Below are 23462 nucleotides of genomic sequence, written 5' to 3'. Positions count from 1 at the left end.
ATGTTATCTACATCGATAAGGACTTCTATCTGCAGACGACGACAGCGAAAATTCGGGCGAACCATGGCGCGCCAGACGCCTTCGCCGCATATCTTCATTGCCTTGGTTATTTTCCTCTCAACGACCCACCACTGCAGGTAATAACAAATTTTCAGCATAAAAAAAGTTGTAGTACTTTGTATACCTCTTGGTTGTTTGGGTTTTTTTAGTTTTAAATATAATTAACCATGATAACAAGTAAAAACATCCCAAGAACAAGTATCAAGCATCAGGTTTGTGTGTCATTGCTATTTACTATCATTCACTATAGTGTTAGTGCGGCAGGTGTAATTATATTGTGTGTCTTTAATGTTCCTGGGATAACCCCTCTCGTACCAGAATGAAATCATGTTTTGAAGGGTTTAAATGCATAATAGATGTACTAATTTCTTCAAAATTTAGAAACGTAGCAAAAATGACTGCTAAAAGCAGCTTATCCAATAGTGGCGAGCCAATGAAGTAAATTGGAGCCAAAAGGGGCATGAGCTTTCGATCCTACCATAATCTTCGTCAGAGGCAAAATGACTTTGAGAAATTGAAAAATGTGAGATGAAAGCTGATGGGAAAAAAAAAAGAATCTAATAATGAAGAAACAAGTGGCAATCTTGATGATATCTGCAAAACAGTTTATTTCATATTAGAGGTGCAGTGTCGTTGAAAAGATTTACTTTTTCCTTCTTTGATGATGACCTACCTAAAACTCGAAATTGCATTTATCTATTTTTTTATCCAAACTCTTTATTTTGATACAAACACACACACACGCATATATATATATATATATATATATGTATATATATATATATACATATATAAATGAATAACAGCAATAGGTTTCTGCTCGGAGTTAAAAAAAAAAAAGTATTGATTCACAACAGTAGTTTAATATGAAAACTCCGCGAGAGACGTAGTTTTGACGAATTTTCCCCCATAGGGCTTTGTCAAGGCAATGGCAGATATGTATAATATATGATATATATATGAATATTTATGATCTTGACGGAAGATTCACTGTATCATCACAACTGGGGGACAAGCCAGTTGTAGTCTTGGAAAGTAAGCGGAGGAGTAAAAACAGGATAAGCTTTGTCTTTTTACGTACAATTTATGTGCTGAAATGATTGTAGCTGAGTGCATTTTTTTTTTTAGCAAATAGACACAATCACTAAAGAGGTAGGATGCACACATTTAGCACACCAAACCATATTCGTTGTTGTGCCAGTATTCGTGCAAACACACATTGCTAACACACTATTCATTACTGACTTAAGTGATTCCAACCATTTAAATTATTTAATCATTTTCAATTTCACATACACACACAGAGAACACACACACACACACACACACACACACACACACACAAACAAAACATCGTTTTGCGTCTTCATTGTCATTGCACATGTAAACAACATTACGGTATGTGTGCATCACTGTCACAGTATCTGCTTTCGAAAAAAGACTCATTTCTCCATACATCACATGAGTAGAACCTGAAGATACCTATACGCGTATTTTCGTAAATTGTTCTGTAAATAAGATGTTTTGCAGAAGAGATGATTCAATGATTGGAAGAATGTCCTCACATTTTGAGGGGAAAAATATAAGTTGTGGTAAAGGGATGAAGTCAATAGCATCAGTATAGACTTTCTGCCTTTTTTCTTTGCCGTAAAAACATTCAGATTTTTCAAGAAGTTTAGTGAAGTTATCAATACATAATTCACTCAACCAGCAACACGTTGTATAACAAATATCAAAGTCGAATCAGAAGACCAAGTCGAAACTGGATGTGGATGGTTGGAAGTGTTCTTCTTACCACCATTAATGTGAAATGTTATCTTGATGGCGACTTATCCATGCATCGATATCTCCCAGTACAGTCTTGAGAGTGTAGATTCACGTATTATGATGGTATCAGTCTTAATTCCATGTTTTGATTTCACAGAAGTTAGAATCTTCAATCTAAGTTGCCGTCTTCAAACATACTTCAAATACAAAGAACCCCAACTTCGTATTCTACCTATTTCCTTGAAATAGTCAAGTCGAAAGCGATTTTCCATCACAGCGAAAATGTGTGCTGTGTCAAAATGATTATGAAATGTCGATAGTGAGATAATGCTGTTGCTGTTGTTGGGTACTTTGCATGATCGTTTTCTTCAGTGTTATCATTATATCACGATACTATTATGACTATTTTATTGAATAATTGTATATCATGTTTTTTGTTTTTGTTTTTTTTTAACGCAGCGGACTTCTGTACAAGGACCCAGACGCGTGGTGCACGCAAACGGTGGAAACTGAGCCGAGCACAGAAATGCGGTTACTGATAATACGGTGCTCGGACCTCCAACCTGGCGAGATACCGGAGAAAGAATACGGCGATACGTGTGAAGTTATGAGGTACACTCTATACATGGGCGTAAATCGGGGGGGGGGGGGGGGGATGCCCCCCCCCCCCCCGCTCTTGGTGGAGGGGGAATGACCTGTACAAAAAAAAAAAGACGCGATTGGATTAATTTCAGCATAGTTCATAATGTTCGATCGCTTGCCCGCCTTCTGAGAGATCAAGAAAGCTTGACAATATTCGAGCCTTTTCGGATTTGTATACTACCTAAGTTGTATACATAATTCAAGGGCTTGCTTTCTTCTTCTTCTTCTTCTTCTTCTTCAAAGAAATACATAACGGATGATGTGGAATAATAAGAATTATCAAACTTTTTTTATCGTGTAAACCTATGTATTTGTTGCTGATATACGACAGACCCCCCCCCCCCCCCCGATTCCTGGACATGAAAATAAATTTTCTCTTGCGTCATACCCGACATTGTCCTTGTTCGATTTCTAGCTTCAACATCTGCTTGAATAGTCGTCAATCGGAGGTCATTTAACACGTACAGGGAATGGGTCGTTTACAAGATCCAGTTCTCTTTTGGAGGGCTAAATCAATAGCACGTGAACTTGCGGGCTCGTGGCCATTTGAAGAAACCATCAACAACTGTACTATCGTACATTGCCTAATTGAAATACGACATTCAGTTTTGCTTGATATACATTGTACACATTTGCCTCCGTGTAATGTTAGTAGCCATAAAACAAACTTGGGTTAAAAGAATGATTCCGAAAAAAAACACACACAAACGAGATGATAAGAATTTTAAACGTGGACTACAAAATGATTCATGTTGTTATAAACGGTAGTAATTTTTGGTATGTTACTGGTGACAATTCACCATGATATTTATAGGTTTTGTTGTTGTTTTTTTCCTGCAAATTACTAAGCAGGAGTGAGTTTACTTCGGTAGAGAATGAGAAGTTTAAAAAATGATATTTCAAAACAAAATGTAGTGTGTATAATTTGTTGTGATTTACATTGATACTTAATAGGTTATGAAATACTACTTACAAGAAGGAGTCATCATTTTTTTTTTTCATTATATATAACATCATGTTACTTATAGTACCGTTCGGATTGGCATCATTGCAGTTGTCAGCGGCAGTAGCATTGCAAGTTTGTTTGGTTTTTTTTTTACCTTGTTACATTCACGATATGAAGGACGCTCGTTATGAAATGTTTATTGTAATTCCGAGAATAAACTCATCGCTTTGGGACCGAGCATTTTCGGCTGCTGAACCATGGAATCAGTTACCCGTTCATATCCGTTCTTTGCAAACATTGAGACCAAAGCTAGCGCTGCCTGAAAACAGTTCTTTTCACAAAAGCATACAGTAGACCTCTTATATAGCCCAGGAACACAAGCTTGTGATTGTCCGTAGCATATTGTACTTTTCTCCTTCTCCTAATTCACATGCGCATTTGAATAGTTTTACCAAACAGATTGCGAAATAGAAATGGGTTTAATTATTGTCATGGTAACAATAACAAAACAACAACAAAAAAACAACAAAAATAATAATAGTAATGATAATAAAAAGTAATCGTAATAATATACATGGTAATAGTGGTAATAATAACAATGTAATCATACTTATTACTATTACCGTGTACTAGTATAAGCATTAGTATTAGTATTAGTATTAGTATTAGATTAGTATTAGTATTAGTATTAGTATTAGTATTAGTATTAGTATTTTTTTCATTTTAATTCTTTTTTAAATTTTGATTTGATTTATTTCTGCATTCAAAGTATTAGTATTAGTATTAGTGTTAGTATTAGTATTAGTGTTAGTATTAGTATTAGTATTAGTATTAGTATTAGTATTAGTATTACTATTACTATTACTATTACTATTACTATTACTATTACTACTATCATTATCACTATTACTATATTCTGTACATTTTTTTCAGGGAAGTGACGACTGAAGGCAGCACGCAAATAATTGATGTTTGCTGTGACGGTTACTCTGGGCCAAGCTGCGAACGTAAGTATAAGACAGAATGCTCTCACCGCACTGTTTTTCGTGTATATCTGACTGTTCCTATATCCTATATCCTTTTATGACACACTTGCCACTAAATTGATGTCCAGACCTTATCTGTTTATGTCCCTGTGCATGTCAAATCATAGGGAGGCAGTCAACATAATATATATTTGATATTTTTTATTTGTCCGATCCATGTGATTATTGAGAAGACCAAAGAAACAAATGGAACATAATTCTGTTCAAGTTCCGTCATTAGCTTATTACGATTAAGTCAATCCAATATTCCCAATACGTCCAGCACATGATATGGAAGTCAGTACGACACAATCTGAAAAAAAAAAAAAATAAACTGGGCAATGCTGGCCCGTCCTCCTCAAATTACTATTCATTCTTCAGCAATGATGATGTGTATGTCACTCTCTTTGGCGATATGAACCTTAGATGTACAAATAAATCTAGGATATATATATATATATATATATATATATATATAGATATAGATAGATATATATACACCTTGGGGTGACTTTTTTCACATGATCATAGGCATAGTTCCCATACATTTTGAATCGTTACCGGCATTTTTGTTCATTTCTGCACCCTATTTTAATGTACGAATGCAGCGGAGTGTGACCCACCTTGCCAGAACGGGAATTGCGAATCTCCCAACTTGTGCAAGTGCAACTACGGGTTCTCCGGTGTAGCATGCGGTAAGAATAAACGAAGAAGGAAAAATATATATAATACGTCATGCATATGAAGAATTTGAACTCATCTACGTTATTGTTAAAGGGATGGTACAGTATTGGTGAAGATGAAAATTGGGCTTTAACTTTTTTGCGAGATACCAAGAAAACACTTATGAAATAGTACAGAGCATACCATTCTAAGAGGAATTCAAAGTTTATTTGATGAAAATCGGGTTTGGAATAGCTGAAACATCCAAAAACAAAGTAAAACAAAACGATCATAATAAAATGTGGGTCCCACACTTTATTAGGATCGCTCTGTTTTGGATATCTCAGCCATTTCAAAATCAATTTTCATCAAATAAACGTTGAAATCCTCATAGAATTACATGCTCTTTCATATTTCATAAGAGGTTTCTTACTATCTCACCAAAAGTGATAAAAACCTGAAGTTAAGCCTCAACCAAAACTGTACGATCCCTTTAAATTGAGATATTTGCTATTGAAGGTGCTAAAAGAAAGAGAATTATAAGGAAATATGGATATTCTTAATCATAACTTCGAGAATATCCAAGCATTGTTATGTAAGGTGGTATAACTGGAAAAGTTGTATTTGTGTCAAACTTTTCACATGTAACTGTATCAGTATTACGAATATAAATATAATTATACTTACATAGATATTTACTTCTTTCTTGTTTCGATGATGTTATTATGTCTGACTAACACTGAAGCAAACACACCTACAAAATGTTCGTACATCACCGCTTGACAGGACAGATGTTCTGCACATGCGCAAACAGTTGTTCCAAGTGTCCCTTCCGGGAGGAGGCGTAAACAGCAGCGTCGTAGATCTAAAGCTCGCTAATTTCTGTTACTAGTATGTCTTTCAACGGTCAGTAAGACTATTACAGGAATGACATCAAAACGAATACTCACTGAAAAGCAAAGCAAAAATGACATGAATCTCGAAAACATATTCTTCTCAAGGTGATATGATTGACATATCATTATGGTTCTTTTTGTGTTGTTTAATATGCCACAGACCAGCAGGACGCAGACCCTTCAGAAGAAGCCGTTAACACTTGTCACTACGGCTCTGGAGGTCAAGTGCGAACGTTCGACGGTCACACATACAACTATCCTGGAGAATGTGTATACACGCTCTTCCAATTCGAGAGCTATACGATCACCATCGACACATCAGCCCGTCCGCCCATCGTCACGCTCTTGTGAGTTTGCTCATGTGCAAGTATATCATCAGTCATTGTTTGTACCCAGCCTCTTTCTTAGTCCTTTCGACATCATTCGTTTATGTATATCTGTTTCGTCATCTCTTCCTTTTTCTTAGGACGATGTCAATGATAATGACGATAAAAAAAGTAATGACAGAGAATGAAAATCAATGAGGATCAATAATTACATTTCCTTTCCATTCCTTTCCTTTCATAAAAAAGTATAACGAACAATGTGACATTTACATATACAAGCGAAATCAATGCAGCTCATTTCTTTCTCTTTTTTTCTTTTCTTTAATTTTTTTTTAACAAAGTCTAAGGGAATGGAATAGGCAAACTGTAACTGAATGGCATCAAGAAAAAATTGTCGGAAACGGAGGGAACTCTTAAAAACCATTGTTTGTAGAATGCTGACCCCTCCATTATGTTGATAATGGCGATAATGACTATTCTAATCATCAGCAATGCAGTACAAATAAGAGGGAGGAGAATTGCACCAAAATGCAGCATCATTGCCTTGCAATTACCTGTGTGTATCTGTGTCGGTAAAATAGTATTTAATGGGCTGGAAGTAGAACGTCAAATAGGGAAATTGACTTCAAATATCTTTAGGTCTCCTCACCTAACTACGCAATCTTATTTTCGACCTTTCTGTGCACATGTCTACTTGAATTGAACTGACTGATAGATGCAACCGTAACCACATTTTGCCTAGTCCCGACCCTCACGTATTATAGGTTAAACAATACCAGAAAGAGGTTTAGTTTACTCTTCGTGTAAATTTTTTTGCATTGTTGCACCGTTTCATATAATATTTCCGCCAGCTATAGGGGATTTCAACTCTTAATCCGTCTTTAGCCTACAGATTCGGGCTAAAGACCGGCAAAGAATTATATACCGTATGTCCCCCCCTCCCCGATCCCCCCCCCCCAAAAAAAAACAAAAAAATAGATATAAAAAATTAAAAAAAAAATACAACGGGACCCCCCGCAATGATAACTTAAAAAATAGAGAATCAATCCAAATGCAATTTTAGGGTTTTTCTGGAAGATAAAGATAAGATTTTTGACCCTGAAATAGAATTCAGACAGTTTAATCAGATTGAAAGTTATCAATGCGGAAATCCGATTGCATTTTTTTTTTTGGGGGGGGCAGTTGTGGGCACATACTGTATTGATTTGTGTGGAAGTGACAGTTTTATTTTTCTACTTTATTGGTTCTACTTTCTGCAACTTTATCAGGCTGACATTATAATGATGGCGTTCATATATGATCTTAATTTTGGCGGATATGCATGACAAGGCTGAGTGGTTTTATAAGTCTCAAGATTATTATTATGTCTGTCTTAATCTTTGAAGTCCTCAAGCAAGAGTATTCCATTTTATCTCTGCTACAGGAACGACGACATCTCCATAGAGCTCATGGAAAACCAGCAGGTGAATTTCAACTCGCGTCCAAAGTTACTTCCATTCTACCCTACCAGTGCAATCACTGTTCGAGCCTCCGGAATGCTCCTCATGATTGAAGAGCAAGACGGTAAGTCACTCTTTAAACGCATCTGTCTGTATGAAAAGACGGTAATAACTAGACACGGAATTTGTCAACACTGACAAATTAGGTGATCCGATCTATTGGGAAATCAATGATTTGAGTCCTGATCCCAATAGGCATGACCATACAGGTTTCATCTGTGTTGAGGATACATTGGCCATGTGATGTTTGGAGTCTCATTTAGAAAAGGGAGTCAGACCTGCCATCTTTGGTACCGAATTCCGTGTGCACTAACGAAGATACAGAATGAAGTATATTTGACCTTTGACCCCATTTTGCACACCAAAGATGGCATCTGAGCAAAAAGTAGTTATTGTGTGAAATGATTCTTGTAACATGGTCTTTGTGTGTGCAAAATATGGGAAAGATAGGACAAGTATTCACCAAGATACAGGATGAAACATTTATGACCTTTGACCCTAATTTACATACCCAAGATGGTGTCCGATCAAGTAGTTGTTTTTTTATGAAATAATGTACGTGACATGAACTAAACATGTGCAAAATATGGGGGTGATAGAGGCTGTTTTTCTTGAGTTATTACAAAGAAAGTTGCAGAAAGAAAAATATCTCAATACATCGAAGATAAGCTTTAATTTCAACCAAGTTTTTTAACATGATCCAGACATCGTATGAAAAAACAAAGGCACACTTTTGATAGCGCAAAGTCTCAGCTACAACATATTAAAATCTGGGAGAAATTCACCGAAGGGTAAGTGAGCTAGTGCTCGATAAAGACAATCATGTCAACTTTCCTATCTAGAAAAATTCCCTCCCATAGAGAAAACACGTCATAACGAAGATACAGATAAAAAGTACATATGACTTTTGACCCCACTTTGCACAGACAAGATGGCATCTGAGCAAAAAGTGGTTATTTTGTGAAATAATCCTTGTAACATGGTCTTTATGTGTGCAAAATATGGGAAAGATAGGACATGTATTTACTAAGATACAGGATGAAATATGTATGACCTTTGACCCTAATTTACATACCCAAGATGGTGTCTGATCAAGTAGTTGTTATTTTGTGAAATAATGTACGTGACATGAACTAAACATGTGCGAAATATGGTGGTGATAGGGTGTTTTCTTGAGTTATTGCAAAGAAAGTTGCAGAAAGGAAGAAATATTTCAATACATCGAAGATAAGCTTTAATTTCAACCAAGTTTTTGGACGTGATGCCGACTCCGTATGAAAAAACGAAGGGCACAGTCACGATAGCCCAAAGTCTCAGCTACAACATACTAGGATATGGGAGAAATTCACCGAAGCATAAGTGAGCTAGTGCTCGATAAAGATAGTCATGTCAGTTTTCATTTCCAGAAAAACTGCACTCTCATAGAGATAACACGTAAACTGGTCAAATTTGACAATGTTACTTTTAATCCCTTTTTACGAGGTGATGCCGTCATCCAATAAAAATGTTGTTTTTATATGGCTGAAAGATCATTTAATAAGCTACAACATATTGAAATTTGGACGAAAATCAACAAAAGAATAAGTGTGATACGCTTGAGTGAACTTGAAATTCGATGACGTCATTTTGAAAATTTACTTTCTTTATTTTATTAAGAAATTTGATATCTTTTAATCATTTTTCCAGCATAGCTGACCCATCAAATGACATGTACAACTCATCAGCTTTCAGAATATGTAAAGAAAATGGGGGGTCACCGTCCATCCTGACGAGTAAAATCGGATTCAAAATTGGCGGTTTTTTGGCATTGTTGGACTGTATATCACCATTGACGCGCGCGCGGAATTTCAACTTTGACGGGTCCGTATGACGTCATATTGAGTCGGATTGACTTGAAACTTGGTAGAAATATTCCTTGACATTTCAGGCATCCGATAAGTGTGAAAAAACGGGAAATTTCTATTGCATATGAGCTGTGCGTGCGTATATGTGCGCGCGCGTACGCGTCCGTCCAATTTTTTCAATTTTTCAAAAAATGCTCCAAATGGTCTGAAACGTGTGCAAAAAAAAAATTGAGCTCGATTGGAGCATACAAATATTTCGACGCGCGCGTACGCGCACGTTTTAAGAGAAAATATGAATTTTGAGAATATGAGTAGAATCCGCATAATTGAAATATATGTGACGTAAATCTCATTGAAAAGTTCCATTCCATTAATGAGATATGAATGAGAATGTGTTTTCATATAATGACGTCATAGTGACGTCACGGTCGACTGATCACTATGATTTTATTAGACCCGTCGTCTTTGGGACATGATACATATATGGTATAATTTTGACATTGATAGGAAGAATACTTTCTGAGCTAATCGATACACAAAATTTGTCCAGAAATAAAGAAAGAAGAAGAAGAAGAACACCCAACAAAGAATCCGTACAGATACAGAAGGTGATCCGAGAGGATACTCGGATCACCTAAAAAGGCAACAAAAAACATGTTGCTGCAATTCAGATAGGTGTCATTACAAACATTTGTCTCTCAACTAGTAATGTTGGTATGAGCAACTTAAAATTAAACCATTCGTCCGTCTGCAGTGATGTTGAAGACGCAATGTTTCATGCCTTTGATATCACATATCGTGCCACATATCTTCATTGCAGTCCAATTCATCTAAATTTAGAATTCAATTCAGATTAATTTACCGCAGGAAAATAAGACTGATGAATAACCGTACGTCCGCAATGTGTGCTGAGGTCCCGCTCCCCCTCCCCCCCCCCCCCTCGCGGTTTTCAGAGTATATGTACACTGTACGTTCAGAAGGTGATTCTTAACTTCGAGAATAGGCTCTATGGGGAGCCAAATGTTGCATTGTCGATTTCGTTACGAAATCAGTCATTTCGTCGACGAAATGACTGATTTGGTGACGAAATTGACTGTCGAACACTTGGAGCCCCATAGAGCTTCTCCTCGAAGTTATTTATCCTCCAAGTAAGCTTATTATTATTATTATTGCCTTTGTAAGCTATAACTATAATACTTTACCCATGTTCAATAATACAATGAGGGTTAATTTGACTGGGGTATCAGCAACAGTAACGAAGAATACATTATATAAATAATATGTAGTCAACTGCACGCAAAATGAATGAATGTGAAAGAGAGATAGTTTAGGAAAAGGTTAGAAAAGGTGAATGACCTATGGCATCCTATCCCCTTCCCGCTCCTTCTTACAAAAAATTATTCCGAATGGATTATGCGTGATTTTTATCCAACCTTATTCTAACAGGAATTTGATCATGAAGGAAAGGAATGAATAATGATTTCTCGAAACAGAAAAAGGGAGAAAGAAGAAGACAAAAAAAAATACTAAGGAAGGGAAAGTAACATAATAACATAAAAAAGATGATAAAATTATGAAGTAGAATCATTTTGTTGCGAGAGGCTAGGCGCCATGAGAGTGTCCAGTGGTATAAAATACACACAATGTAAGAGGCTCCTGCACTCATACACCATTTATTATCAGTCATTGACATTTCGGGTATAATGGTAATAGCCGTACCAGCTGCAGATGAGCAGTAGAAACAAACTTAATTCTCTGCGTGCAACATTACTTTCTTGTCCACACATATGCGTCTAAAATGTGTGCACATGACTCAATAGCACAGAAAGGGATAACAGTAACAACCGCCATGCAACACATGCTTTCTCCTTACAGGCTTCGTGATAACATACAACGGTGAAGGGGCAGTAAATATCCATCTCCCTGACAGTGCGGCCAATGACCCGCAGGCGAGAGGGTTGTGCGGGAACTTCGACTTCGACCCAAGCGACGATGTTGTCGGTTCCCTGGCGTCATTCGGCGAGCAGATGGAAGTCGATCCGGACGGCAACACCTGCAGCGACCTGACCGACGAGATGATCGAACACCCGTGCTCGGGGCTGCCGAACAACACTCAAATCGCAATCGAGGCGGTTTGTAGGTCGCTTCACGAGGACCCGTTCTCGGCCTGCAATAACTCGGTCAAATACGAACACTTCCTGCACCTTTGCCAGTTCGAAATGTGCGGATGCGTGGATGGTGGAAGAGAGGTTGACGCATGCACCCCTTGCGACTCACTCGGGCAATATGCATACGAGTGCGCAAGGAATGGCTATGTGATAGACTGGAGGAGAGAAGACTTCTGCCGTGAGTGCCCTTTGTTGCTGTTTTCCTAGTTGGGTGATCTTTTCTTTATTACCTCCCCCAAGAAGGTTATGATTATGCCAGGGTTGGTTTGTTTATCTGTTAGTAAGTCTGTTTGCACGGATCTGGAAGACGTTTTAAAAGAAAATTTGATAATGACACAATGTAAAGAAGATAAGAACCTCTTTGTTTGGGTGCAAAGACTATTTTTTGTGTTTTTTTGTGATTTTTTTTTTGTGTGTTTTTTGTGTTTTTGTTTTTGTTTTTGTTTTTTTTGTTTTGTTTTGTTTTGTTTTGTTTTTTTTTTTTTTTGGGGGGGGAGTGTGTATTGTACTAGCTTTATGCATGTGGTTAGGGTAAGGGTTAAGGGCTAGGGCTAGGGCTAGGGTTAGGGTTAGGGCTTGGGTTTGGATGATGATTAGGTTACGGTTAAGGTTAGCGTTAGCGTTTATCCCCCTTCCCCCCCCCCCCCCAAAAAAAAAAAAAAAAAAAATCTTTCTGATAAACACACTAACGTATATCCACAAGGTCCATGGACATTTTAGAGATGCATTATGAAGACATGGAAGAATCAGAGAAGAAAATCGAGCAAACTATAAAAAACATTCATAAACAATCCTCATGCTGGAGTGAAATCTCAGGTTTAACATTAAAAACATTTATACTGTTTTATTGAGCTTGGATTTCTTTTTTTATATATATACCTAATATCTCTTTTCCCTTTGTACGCACCATTTTATATGGAAAGAAGAATCGATCGTGACAGCAACAATAGGATTATTTTACTTAAAGTGATTTGGAGAAAACTATAATTGGGGGTTGTTACGTTGGGAAGTTAAGATGAATTACTTACACAGTATTTAAGATCCTGAAATCTTAAGTAATTAGGTAAATAGATGAGCAAATATAATGAAGAATGATCAAATTGATGAATAGTTAAACGAACCAATCATTCAATTAACAAACAAGCGTTATAGGTAATTCAACAGGAAAATTATTTCGTACGCGTTACTTAATATATAATTGTCAAAGTGTAAAGAATAAAGCATCCTAAGATTAATTTCAACATTTCCTCGCAGATTATCCATGTGAGTCCGACAAGGCATTCACGGAATGTGGTTCAGCTTGCCCGAGGACGTGCTTCAATCTAGAAATCAACGACGGATGCTCCGAGACCTGTGTACCAGGCTGTTTCTGTCCAAATGGTAAGATCGTCACGGATTATTGCATGATAGTTTTACCGCAAGTTTTTACCGCAAGTTTTATTTCTCTAATCGCTATTTCTAAGATGATTATCACTGTATTTGTTGGTAGTTTTATCATTATGAATACTACCACTATTACACTGTATTATCTATTGCAAAATGGTAGTGTTATAATCAGCATTATGATTGTCAACACCATCAATATCATAATTGCTGTGATTTTTATATCTGAGCAAAGCTTTGATATAATCAATATCAAATTTAACAGTGGCAAGAAGTAGAACAACAAAGCTGTTTTTTTTTCTTTCTTGGTAATGCCATCAACATACAGGTGTACTACTCATTATTGAAAACTAGCGCTGCCATGTTCATTTATTTTATCATATTTATTGTTATCTTTATTATCACCATTACTTTTACCCTCGTCATCATCATTGCGATTTTCATCATAGTTATTATCATTCCCAGTAAAAAATGTTTTAAGTAGTGATGCTTCAAATTGATTTTCATTGTCACGTAAGTAGCTGCTATTTATTGCAAATATCATTTTACTTCTTACACACTGAGCCTCAGAAATCACAGTAATTGACAATGATTAACCGATTTTGCCTCGGCAGGAGTGTAAAAAAGGTGATTGTTGACTTTTTTAGGAATATTGAATCACACTTGAAAGGAGGAATGTTCGTGTAAACTGGTCTGTTGTTGTTCAGGAAATTCCTTTTTCCGATCTTTGTTTCTACTATCAACTTGGCAACCGATATTGTTGAATGTGTGTTGAATTATTTTTCAGGTACATACTGGGATGGCGAATCGTGTAAAAAGGAGACAGAGTGTCCGTGTATGCGGAGAGATTTAGCAATGCCCGTTGGTGCCATGTTCCATGTTCCCTGCAAGACATGGTACGTAATTTACATCTTGCCTGCCATACGTTTTTGCATCTTTTGCGCAGGGCTGGCACCGCGCTTTCAATGGGGGGGGGGGGGGGGGGGGTGTTGACAGTTTATATTTCTGGTGTCTCTTCCTGGTTTCATCAGCCACCGACCCCCCCCCCCCCCAAAAAAAAAAAAAAAAAAAAGGAAAAAAAAAAAGGAAACACATTTTTCTGGAACCACTTCCGGAAAAAAAAAATGGTGGGTGGGGGCCCAAGTGGTTAGACCCATGTATCCCTATGTATTATGCGCCGGCCATGCATCTGTCCGCTAGCTTTTACACTAGGTTATGCTACAGCCATGCTGCAAAAGTAGATTCACTGCGAGATTACGTGTATTTTACTTTAATATCTCAAGCTCACAATCAACTTTTCGGAAAACAACAAAATGAATCCTTTCTACCAGTACGTACCCCCACCCCCCCCCCCCCCCGTCTATATCGATCTCTCTCCTTCTCTTCTATCTCCGCAACACGCAGACCTACAGGCAGGTCCTCGGAACGCATATTCACATTCGTAATGTGTGCATGATGTGTAATGCGACAAAATTAATGAAACTGAAAAGATGGAAATGGATGGATAGTCATGCATTGCTAGACATCCCTATTCTTTTATGTCTAAAACCAAACATCCACACCGACACACATACACACAATCTCACACAACACATCAATGACACTCACGCGTTTATGTATACCTATTTTAACTATGTGTCGATTGTTCTCTGCACATACTTGTACACCACACAGGGGTGCGTAATGATGGATATAGCGATTTGTAGCTTTCCATTCAGGTATATTGTAGGCCCTACTTATTCAAATAGCGTCTGATGACTATTTCAGTCTAACGTGTATTTCAGGATACCAGCTGACAGCGCGTTGCCATTTCTGTACACAAATCGTACCCAAAAATGAAGTACGTAAATAACCTCAACAAGAACAACAAACCTTTGCTGAGTTTCAGACATATTTTCTTTTAGTATTTGACACTTTCCAGCTCTATGTTTCCGTTGGAGAACAATAGAGTCCATCACCATGTGTTCGCTTTCCGAATGCACAAATCTAACACAATCGATAGCGTCGAAGGTCAGACCGCATTCAGTTTGCGAAGTAAAACGAATAATTGTATAGGGCCTACCTTCCCACGGGAGATCTGAGAAATTAGATTCCTTTTTTTCCTTTTTTCCCCCCAAATCTGGTGAATGCTTTTGGATGAAAAGAGTTTTTTTATTCATGGTTCTCCTTGTCTTATTTCGTGGTCTGCGCATGTTTACACTAGCAACAATTAGGTAATAATGATTTAGATCCCGTTTCATAAAACCTGTTACGGTAACAACTGCCACATTTCCATAACAAATTTGCTCTTAGCCAATCAGATGCAAGGGTTTCAGTAGCTTACAACAAATATCGTAACTTGTTATTGATAGTAAGTTTTATGAAACGGGGCTATGATCGCTCTCGCCTGTCATGCACATTCCTCTACGTCCTTTGCAACACTTTCTTTAGTTGTCTTTCATTACCGTACAAACTAGAGTGATATAATAATACATCACTTCTAAAGGTCTAAAATCCCTTAATTTCACGCATGAATTACTTCTATTGGTATGGTTGTTATTTGCCACCATTCCTGAACCTATTGAACTATTAAGCCCTCCAACTGCATGTGCTATACTACTTTTAACCCTTCTATAGCACTTGCGTTAGCGGGGACTGGGATTGTAGAGACGTGCCGTGCGACGGAATGTGCGCCATCTACGGTGGCTCCAACTTTAAGACATTCGACGGCCTCAAGTTCGACGTCTACACGAAGTGCCAGTACACTTTGCTCCGCGTTGAAGCCGAGGGAGATGTGCCCTCCTTCCACGTATCCATAGACACCACCAAGTGCTCGCAAGACAATCCAGCAAACTGCCTGAATGCAATCAGTCTGGACGTGGGAGAGGGTGCTAATAAAACATCATATGCGTAAGTCCGCACAAGCAAATGTCTAACTGCTTAACTGATCCTGTGACAGGTTTGATTGTCCTTTGTTTGTTTGTTTGTTTGTTTGTCTGCTTGTTCCAAGTTTAGACGAGATACTTTGTATTAGTGTGTTGCATATGAAATTCATTTCATTTCATTTTATTTCACTTCCAGCGATACAAAATGTAAGGCCTACAAGCACATCATAACATAATATCAATACAAACACATAACACAATATCAATACAATGGAGTAACGAAGAAAACAAAATAGTGTGTGAAATTAACAATACTACGCATCACTTTCTGATGATGTCGAAATTTGAATTAAAGTGCAGGAAATAGAGGAGACATGCTGAAAACCAAGCTTGTATTTTGCAGTCTTCATTAGTACCATAAGCAGCATGCCTGATTTGCTTGATGTCTCAATATTTTCACCTTTCGTATTTTCTGTTAAGTCATCTTTTCCGTTAATAACAGTGAAACAAAATAATCTTGGCAGCTGTAACTCTCTTTGAATAGTTTCAACTTCACTGCCGTATGATAATCTCGATAGCTGAATATTTACGTAAGCGCGGAAGTGTTGCGTGAGCTGTGTCTATGTGTGGGCTTAACCCTTTAGCAACTGAAGATTCCGTATATAATGGCCTATTCTTCCCTAGAAGGTACAACAATATTACTCTAATTTAAACAACTTTCTAAATTCTTTTAAAAAGCTCACTGCATGTTTATTTTTGCCAGCTGTACACTCTAAAAACATTCGGGTCAGAACTGACCCGGAAAGGGTCCGTTGGGGTCACACCCCGTTCCGGGTCAGAGATGACAAGGAATACCATTCAAAGTCATGAATTGGGTCAGGTTGACCCCATTCCGGGTCTTTATGACTAAATTTCAAGTCATTTTTGACCCGGAACGGGATGTGACCCCAACGGACCCGGTTCCGGGTCAGTTCTCCGGGGCAGTTCTGACCCGGATTTTTTTTTAGAGAGTAAGTTTTGTTTATTTGAAACCCTTTTAAGACTTTATCACGAGAATGGTGTGTCACAAAAGTAATTCTGACATACTTTTGTTGAAATTTGACGTAATGATTATATATTCTGCATGAAAACAATAAAAATGATAAAGCACAAATTAGATTATTTTTAAAAAAGCGGTCGTCTGGTTTCGGGCGGGTCAGTTCATTGTCATGAGCTATTTTCATGTTACAGCGTATAATATTGTACAGATATCTAATGTTTACAAAATCCTCCACCATTGTCCCCGTGCAGAATCACACAGGACAGCACCATTCTGCGCCACGGAGAGGTCGTCAGTTCCCCGTCCAGCAAAGGAGGAGTACTGGTGCGAAAACTGTCAGAGTATTACTTCATTATGGATACCGACTTCGGCATGCAAATCCTTTGGAGCGTGAAGTCAGCATCAGCTTATGTCTTCCTCAATCCTTCGCTGAAAGGAAAGGTAATTCATCTCACTCCAATTCAATTCGATTTAATTCAATTCAATTGAGTATATGAATATAAGAACGACCCAAGTGCAATTTTTGGCCACTACTATTAGTTTGACATGGGAAATTGTAGCTTATGCATGGACTCATCTTGTGTGTAACTGATAAATCCCAATTACCCCCGGAAGTGCCTGAAATGAATGAGTTAAATCTTACATTAATGTAAGAATGAAGGACTTGGGTCATTCTTACATTCATATAATAGCGCCCTCTCTCATCCTTCTCCCATCTCTATAGCAGAATATCATGTATATGAATCAAAGAACGACCCAAGTCCATATGAATCAAAGAACGACCCAAGTCCACCACACAAAATGGCCTCTCCACAATTAATGTAAATGTTAATTGTCATAATAATATATGTTCTAATTTGTATATACAATGTTGCCTTCCCATCACAGTTAAATAGAATATTATTGGACAAATAAAAAAGATATGAAGTTTTTTTTAGTTTACTCGAAATGATCTTCCATGGACTTGGGTCGTTCTTATATTTATATACTCAATTCAATTCATTTCAATTCAAGTCAAGTCAATTTTATTTTATTATATTCTATTCCATTCTATTCTATTCAATTCAAACTCAGTTCAATTCAATTCAATTCAATTTAATTCAATTCAATTCAATTTAATTCAGTACATTTCAATGTAATTCAAGTAAATACAAATATTTTGAAACATATCTTGAAAACAAACATGATCAAGTGGACACGAAAATACACAACTCATCAAGTCAGGAACATCCATACGAAGTGAAGATAACTATACCGCGAAAAATTATGCTGATGAGAATCCAAAGACAATTATAGTGATACAGATAGTTTTTTAGTCAAAACAAACATGCAAAATTTTTGGGTAGTGGAGGTGGAAAACGGGGATAGGATTACATTCATAAGTGTCGATAGTATCGGTCTATATATTCACAAGTCAAATCGATTTGTTGATAGTTTAGATAAGTTAAATTCGCAGAGTTTTAAGCAAAGAAGTGAGTTTCGTTTCCTGCATGGCCGTGAGCAGGATTTGTTTTTCTTTTCTTTCTTTCTTTCTTTCTTTTTTTTTTTTTTTTTTGGAGGGGGGATTTTTCGGAGGAAACAAGCGTGGGAGCAGAGCTACAGCACAGAGTTAGCATATGCTAACTCTGCATAATTATCCTCCCCCTCCCAAAAGGTGGATCTTTTCGTATTTTCAAACTTAAAATTAGGAATACAATTCATTATGGTGCATTCTTTGAGTCGAATGTTTGAAATGATTTTCAGTCCGAGAAAAATAGCTGCAGTGCACTCCCGTTATAACGCACTCGGTTGTAACGAAATCCCGGTTACAACCAAGCAATAATTCAGTCTCCAACTCTATCCGCTCTTTTTTTTCTTTTTCTTTTTCTTTTTTTTTCTTTTTTTTATTTTTTGCTTGTCAGCGGATTAAATCCGGATGTGGTCAAATCTGCTTACTAGCCTGGCTCGGTATTCTCTATTGTTTATTTGTTCAGTTATAATGAAATTTTGATATGACGAAAGAAAACTCCCGGTCCTGAGGACATCGTTATAACGGGAGTCGACTGTATATGCATAGCTAGAAGATGTGTACTAGATATGCCTTAATTCTGTTATCTGCCACCTCTGGTTCCACGTGTGCGATTACACTTACGTGGCAAAAAAAAAAAAAAAAAAAAAAAAAAAAAAAAAAAAAACCTTCCCTGACGGGTGAGGCTTTTGCATTTTTAGAAATGATATTCAAATATCAGGAGGACAGTTCGGAAGGAATACTTGAAACGACTGTCAATAGAATAAGTAAGAACAATAAACATGCAGGAAAAAAAAAATGCTGAATCGTGGAGTCTGTCACGTCATCTTCTATCAAATAATACATGTGTCTCCAGAGTGTGCTAAGTCTACTAAAGGAGGTACATAGCGCTCATTTACAATTGCCCAATAAACGGAAGTGAATGGAGTGGGGTGTCAGACATAATTCTGTTTACAGTCTCGCTAATACTACGGGAAATGTAATCAGCGAACACAAGAAAAAAAAGAAAGAAAATTACTTCTTAAAATTTATCGTTTTAATCGTCAACTGACAAAATCATTTGAAAAATGTAATATTAATCGGAGTCTATAGAAAAAGAGGGTTTTATATCGCCCCCCCCCCCCGCAAGGTATACGGTCATGAGGGAGAAAGAAACACCTGAGTAAGGGCTAATTATAAAGCTCAATAACATTGCCGGTGGGAGCAGTGGCGTATCTAGGGGGGGGGGGCAAGGGGGCACGTGCCCCGGGCGCCACTCCACGCAAAAAAAAAACGAAGAAGAAGAAGAAAAAAAAAGGAAGAAGAAGAAAAAAAAAAAGAAAAGAAGAAGAAGAAGGGGAAAAAAAAAAACTCGCCCGGAAGGGGGGAGGGAGAATGGTGGGGGGGGGGGGGGGCAGAAAACCAAATCAAACAAGATAAAAACTAACGGTGATGACGCGGACAAAATAACAATGTTTATTGTGTTCACACAAAAATTCCATGTTCTGTGAGCTGAAATACAATTTTTTTTTCATATAAAAAAGAAGGTAAGAACAAAACGTGATGATGACAAAATGACAGTTTCTATTGTGTTCACACATGTAATTTTATATTTAGCAGGCAAAATGTTTCACGGAGCAGCGGCTGCAATTTCTTTCGTTCTGAAGCGATCGCCAATTTGATCAAAAGAAGGCGCCAACGGTTTCGAACATACGGGGGGGGGGGGGCGCAAAAAAAACCCGAATCAAACAAGATAATAACAAAACGTAATGATGACGCGGAAATATACAAATTTCGGCTCACTCGCTCGTACTAATTTAGATTATTTTTTCAAGTCCTCGGTTTGTTGGTATAAATCGTTATCTATAAGGCCGTCACTATTATCTTGATTAGAATTGTAAGATTTAATAAGCAAAAAATGACAAGAGTTTCATGATTTGTAAGCTGAAATACAAAAATTTTCGGCTCGCTCGCTGCGCTCGCTCGCCCAAATTTGTATAAAAAAAAGAGAAGAAGATAAGAACAAAACGTGACGATGACGCGGACAAAATGACAATGTCTATTGTGTTCACTCATGTCATTTTATATTTAGCAGGAAAAATGTTACACGGAGCAGCGTCTGCAATTTCATTCGTTCTGAAGCGATCGCCGATTTTATCAAAAGAGGACGCCAACGGTTTCGAACATACGGGGAGGGGGGCGCAAAAAAAAAAATCAAAAAAGATAAGAAAAAAACCGTAATGATGACGCAGAAATATATAAATTTCGGCTCACTCGCTCGTACTAATTTAGAGTATTTTTTCAAGTCCTCACTTTGTTGGTATAAATCGTTATCTTAAGGTTGTCACTATAATTGTGAGATTTAATAAGCAAAAAATGACAAGAATTCCATGTTTTGTAAGCTGAAATACAAAAATTTTCGGCTCACTCGCTGCGCTCGCTCGCCAAAATTTATATTAAAAAAGATAAGAACAATACGTGATGATGACGAGGACATATACAAATTTCAGCTCACTCGCGCGTACTAATGTAGAGTATTTTTTAAAGTCTTCAGTTTTTTGGTATAAATCGTTATCTATAAGGCCGTCACTATATCTTGTTTATTGTAAGATTTGGTAAGCAAAAAATGACAAGAATTCCATGTTTTGTAAGCTGAAATACAAAAATTTTCGGCTCGCTCGCTGCGCTCGCTCGCCAAAATCTATCAAAATTCATTACATTTAAATCACCCTCAAAAGATCCCTTTTAAGTGCTTGAAAAAGCATCATGTGGATCTTGTTTAAAGTCCCTACCGGGATGGGGTTGGAGTTGAACACTTTTTCAGAAATTAGGGGCGCAATTTTCGTGCTTGCCCCGGGCGCCGTTTTCCCTAGATACGCCACTGGGTGGGAGTGACTAAGATTTCGTCTCCGATGCGCCAACTCTTCGAAACCTTGTACGTTTATCGCTCTATATTCTTTTATCTTCATTTCTTTTCAATCATCTGTATCTTTGTGCAGACAAAGGGATTGTGCGGCACATACAACGACTCTCCGAAAGATGATTTCACGTGGTACAATGGTGTTGTGGAGACGGTGGCAGCTAGATTTGCGTACGCTTGCGCGCTAAGTACAACGTGCACGGATACGATGGCAACCTCCGACAGTTGCACCACGTACAGCCAGTACGCCCAGAAGGCCGATGACATCTGCCAGCGAGTCAAGCAGTACCCGTTCAGCAACTGCCAAAACGAAGTAGAAGTAGACACCTACTTCAAGAAATGCAAGGAAGACGTGTGTACCTGCTATGGTGAGGGCTACACCACGGAAGAGTGCGCGTGTCCAAGCTACATGAGATACGCAGGGGCATGCTCCCTGTTCGACATCGCGATGCCCTCGTGGCGTGCCGACATTGAGATGTGTCTTGAAGGTAGGTGGAGCTTACGCTTCTTTTCCGCTCTTTTGTTGCTTTGTATGTTTTGTACTTATGTTGTACTTGGGAAAATGCATTTTCGTGTGTACATGTGTGTGTGTGTGTGTGTGTGTGTGTGTGTGTGTGTATGTGTGAGTGTGTGTGGTGTCTGTATGCGTTTCATGTGGTCGACCTGTAGAAATTATATTTTCAATTACTTTCCATATATCTAACCTAATATTTTTTCAGTTCCCCCTTCTATAATTTCATATTTTACTGTACGTCGGCTGTATTTCATTTTGCCTTGTCTTGTCCTGTTTTTAACTTTTCGTAGGATTCCTCGTCAGCCAATTTACATCCTTTTGTACAGGAAAGTTTTCTTATGATATCGCAAATGCGATACGTTTACAATCATTTAGTTGCTAGTTTGCAATTAATGTAAGGGTTTCACAGACAACAAGCACTGACTTTCTGTGAAACAAATGCTTTTGTGCTTGTTAGTTTTTTGGGTTTTTTTTTTTTTTTTCACAGACCATCATGTTAGAACACAATATAGGACTACACAATAGGTATGTTTACTGGAAGGTTTTAGAAGAATTCTCCTATACATCTTGTATCATCTAGTGATATTTTGGTCACACGGTTTGGTACATCATTTTGATTCAGATATAAGGAGTTCGGTATATTGTTTCATTCAGAGAAAGTTTCGGCTTGAGCCGAAATATAAATGGTTGTCTACATTGACTTATCTTCTTTGACATTGTCTTGGGAGCTACATAATCCATGCTTCTCAGGAAGTTTCGAACATTTTGAAAAAGCATTGCTTTTCATGATAGTCACACATCGACTAGCACACATCTGGACACACACACTCGCACAAAGAATCATTTAATTATGAAACAAAAGGAAATTCTCAAGTAACATGTGGGTGATCTCATCACCCTTTCACCATTTTAAGTCAAAGCATGCGCAGATTTGGCCGATTTCTCGTTCTCATGAAAACTGGAACTCTGCAATTCTGTCTTTCTTTCATGCCCGATCTGAATTCATGCAGCCGTTCAAGTCGAATATAACAATAATATCATGTTATTCTCTTCTTTCCCCTTCCCCTCTACAGTAACTAACTGCCCAATACCGGGAATGATATTCAATGAGTACGGAAACAGTTGTCTAATGACCTGTTCGGATCTCACCACAAAGGACACCTGCGCGCGGCCAAAGTTGCCCGGATGCTACTGCCAAGACGGATTGGTGAGCATTTATTTTTCATCAATATCTTGTTTGCTTACTTGTTTCTTTGTTTCCCGGACTCTTGTTACAGTGAAAATAACAACGATGAAGAAATTACAACCTCCCACATTATGACCACGTGGTATTTTGTAGGATACATGAACACTCTATTGCCAAAGAAAGTGAAATATAAGTGAAAAATATAAAGAACTCCCCAACTCCCCAATAACCCCC

General features: G+C 37.7%; 1 protein-coding gene across 1 annotated transcript in view; it reads left to right on the top strand.

Annotated features, from left to right (window-relative positions):
* Nucleotides 1-23462, top strand: part of LOC140243415 (uncharacterized) — a 129298-nt gene continuing 105836 nt past the window's right edge. The window contains exons 1-13 of the mRNA XM_072323095.1: nt 1-137; nt 2287-2439; nt 4349-4422; nt 5049-5135; nt 6160-6346; nt 7749-7888; nt 11544-12014; nt 13091-13216; nt 14007-14115; nt 15836-16108; nt 17374-17563; nt 21608-22016; nt 23116-23249. Of these exons, the coding sequence (XP_072179196.1) occupies nt 1-137; nt 2287-2439; nt 4349-4422; nt 5049-5135; nt 6160-6346; nt 7749-7888; nt 11544-12014; nt 13091-13216; nt 14007-14115; nt 15836-16108; nt 17374-17563; nt 21608-22016; nt 23116-23249 (2490 nt within the window). The remainder of the gene's footprint in view (nt 138-2286; nt 2440-4348; nt 4423-5048; nt 5136-6159; nt 6347-7748; nt 7889-11543; nt 12015-13090; nt 13217-14006; nt 14116-15835; nt 16109-17373; nt 17564-21607; nt 22017-23115; nt 23250-23462) is intronic.

This window comes from Diadema setosum, chromosome 20 (genome assembly GCF_964275005.1).
Source record: "Diadema setosum chromosome 20, eeDiaSeto1, whole genome shotgun sequence".
In the NCBI taxonomy this organism is placed as follows: Eukaryota; Metazoa; Echinodermata; class Echinoidea; order Diadematoida; family Diadematidae; genus Diadema; species Diadema setosum.
The sequence above is the reverse complement of the archived record's forward strand: the minus strand, read 5'-3'. Positions and strand labels throughout refer to the sequence as shown.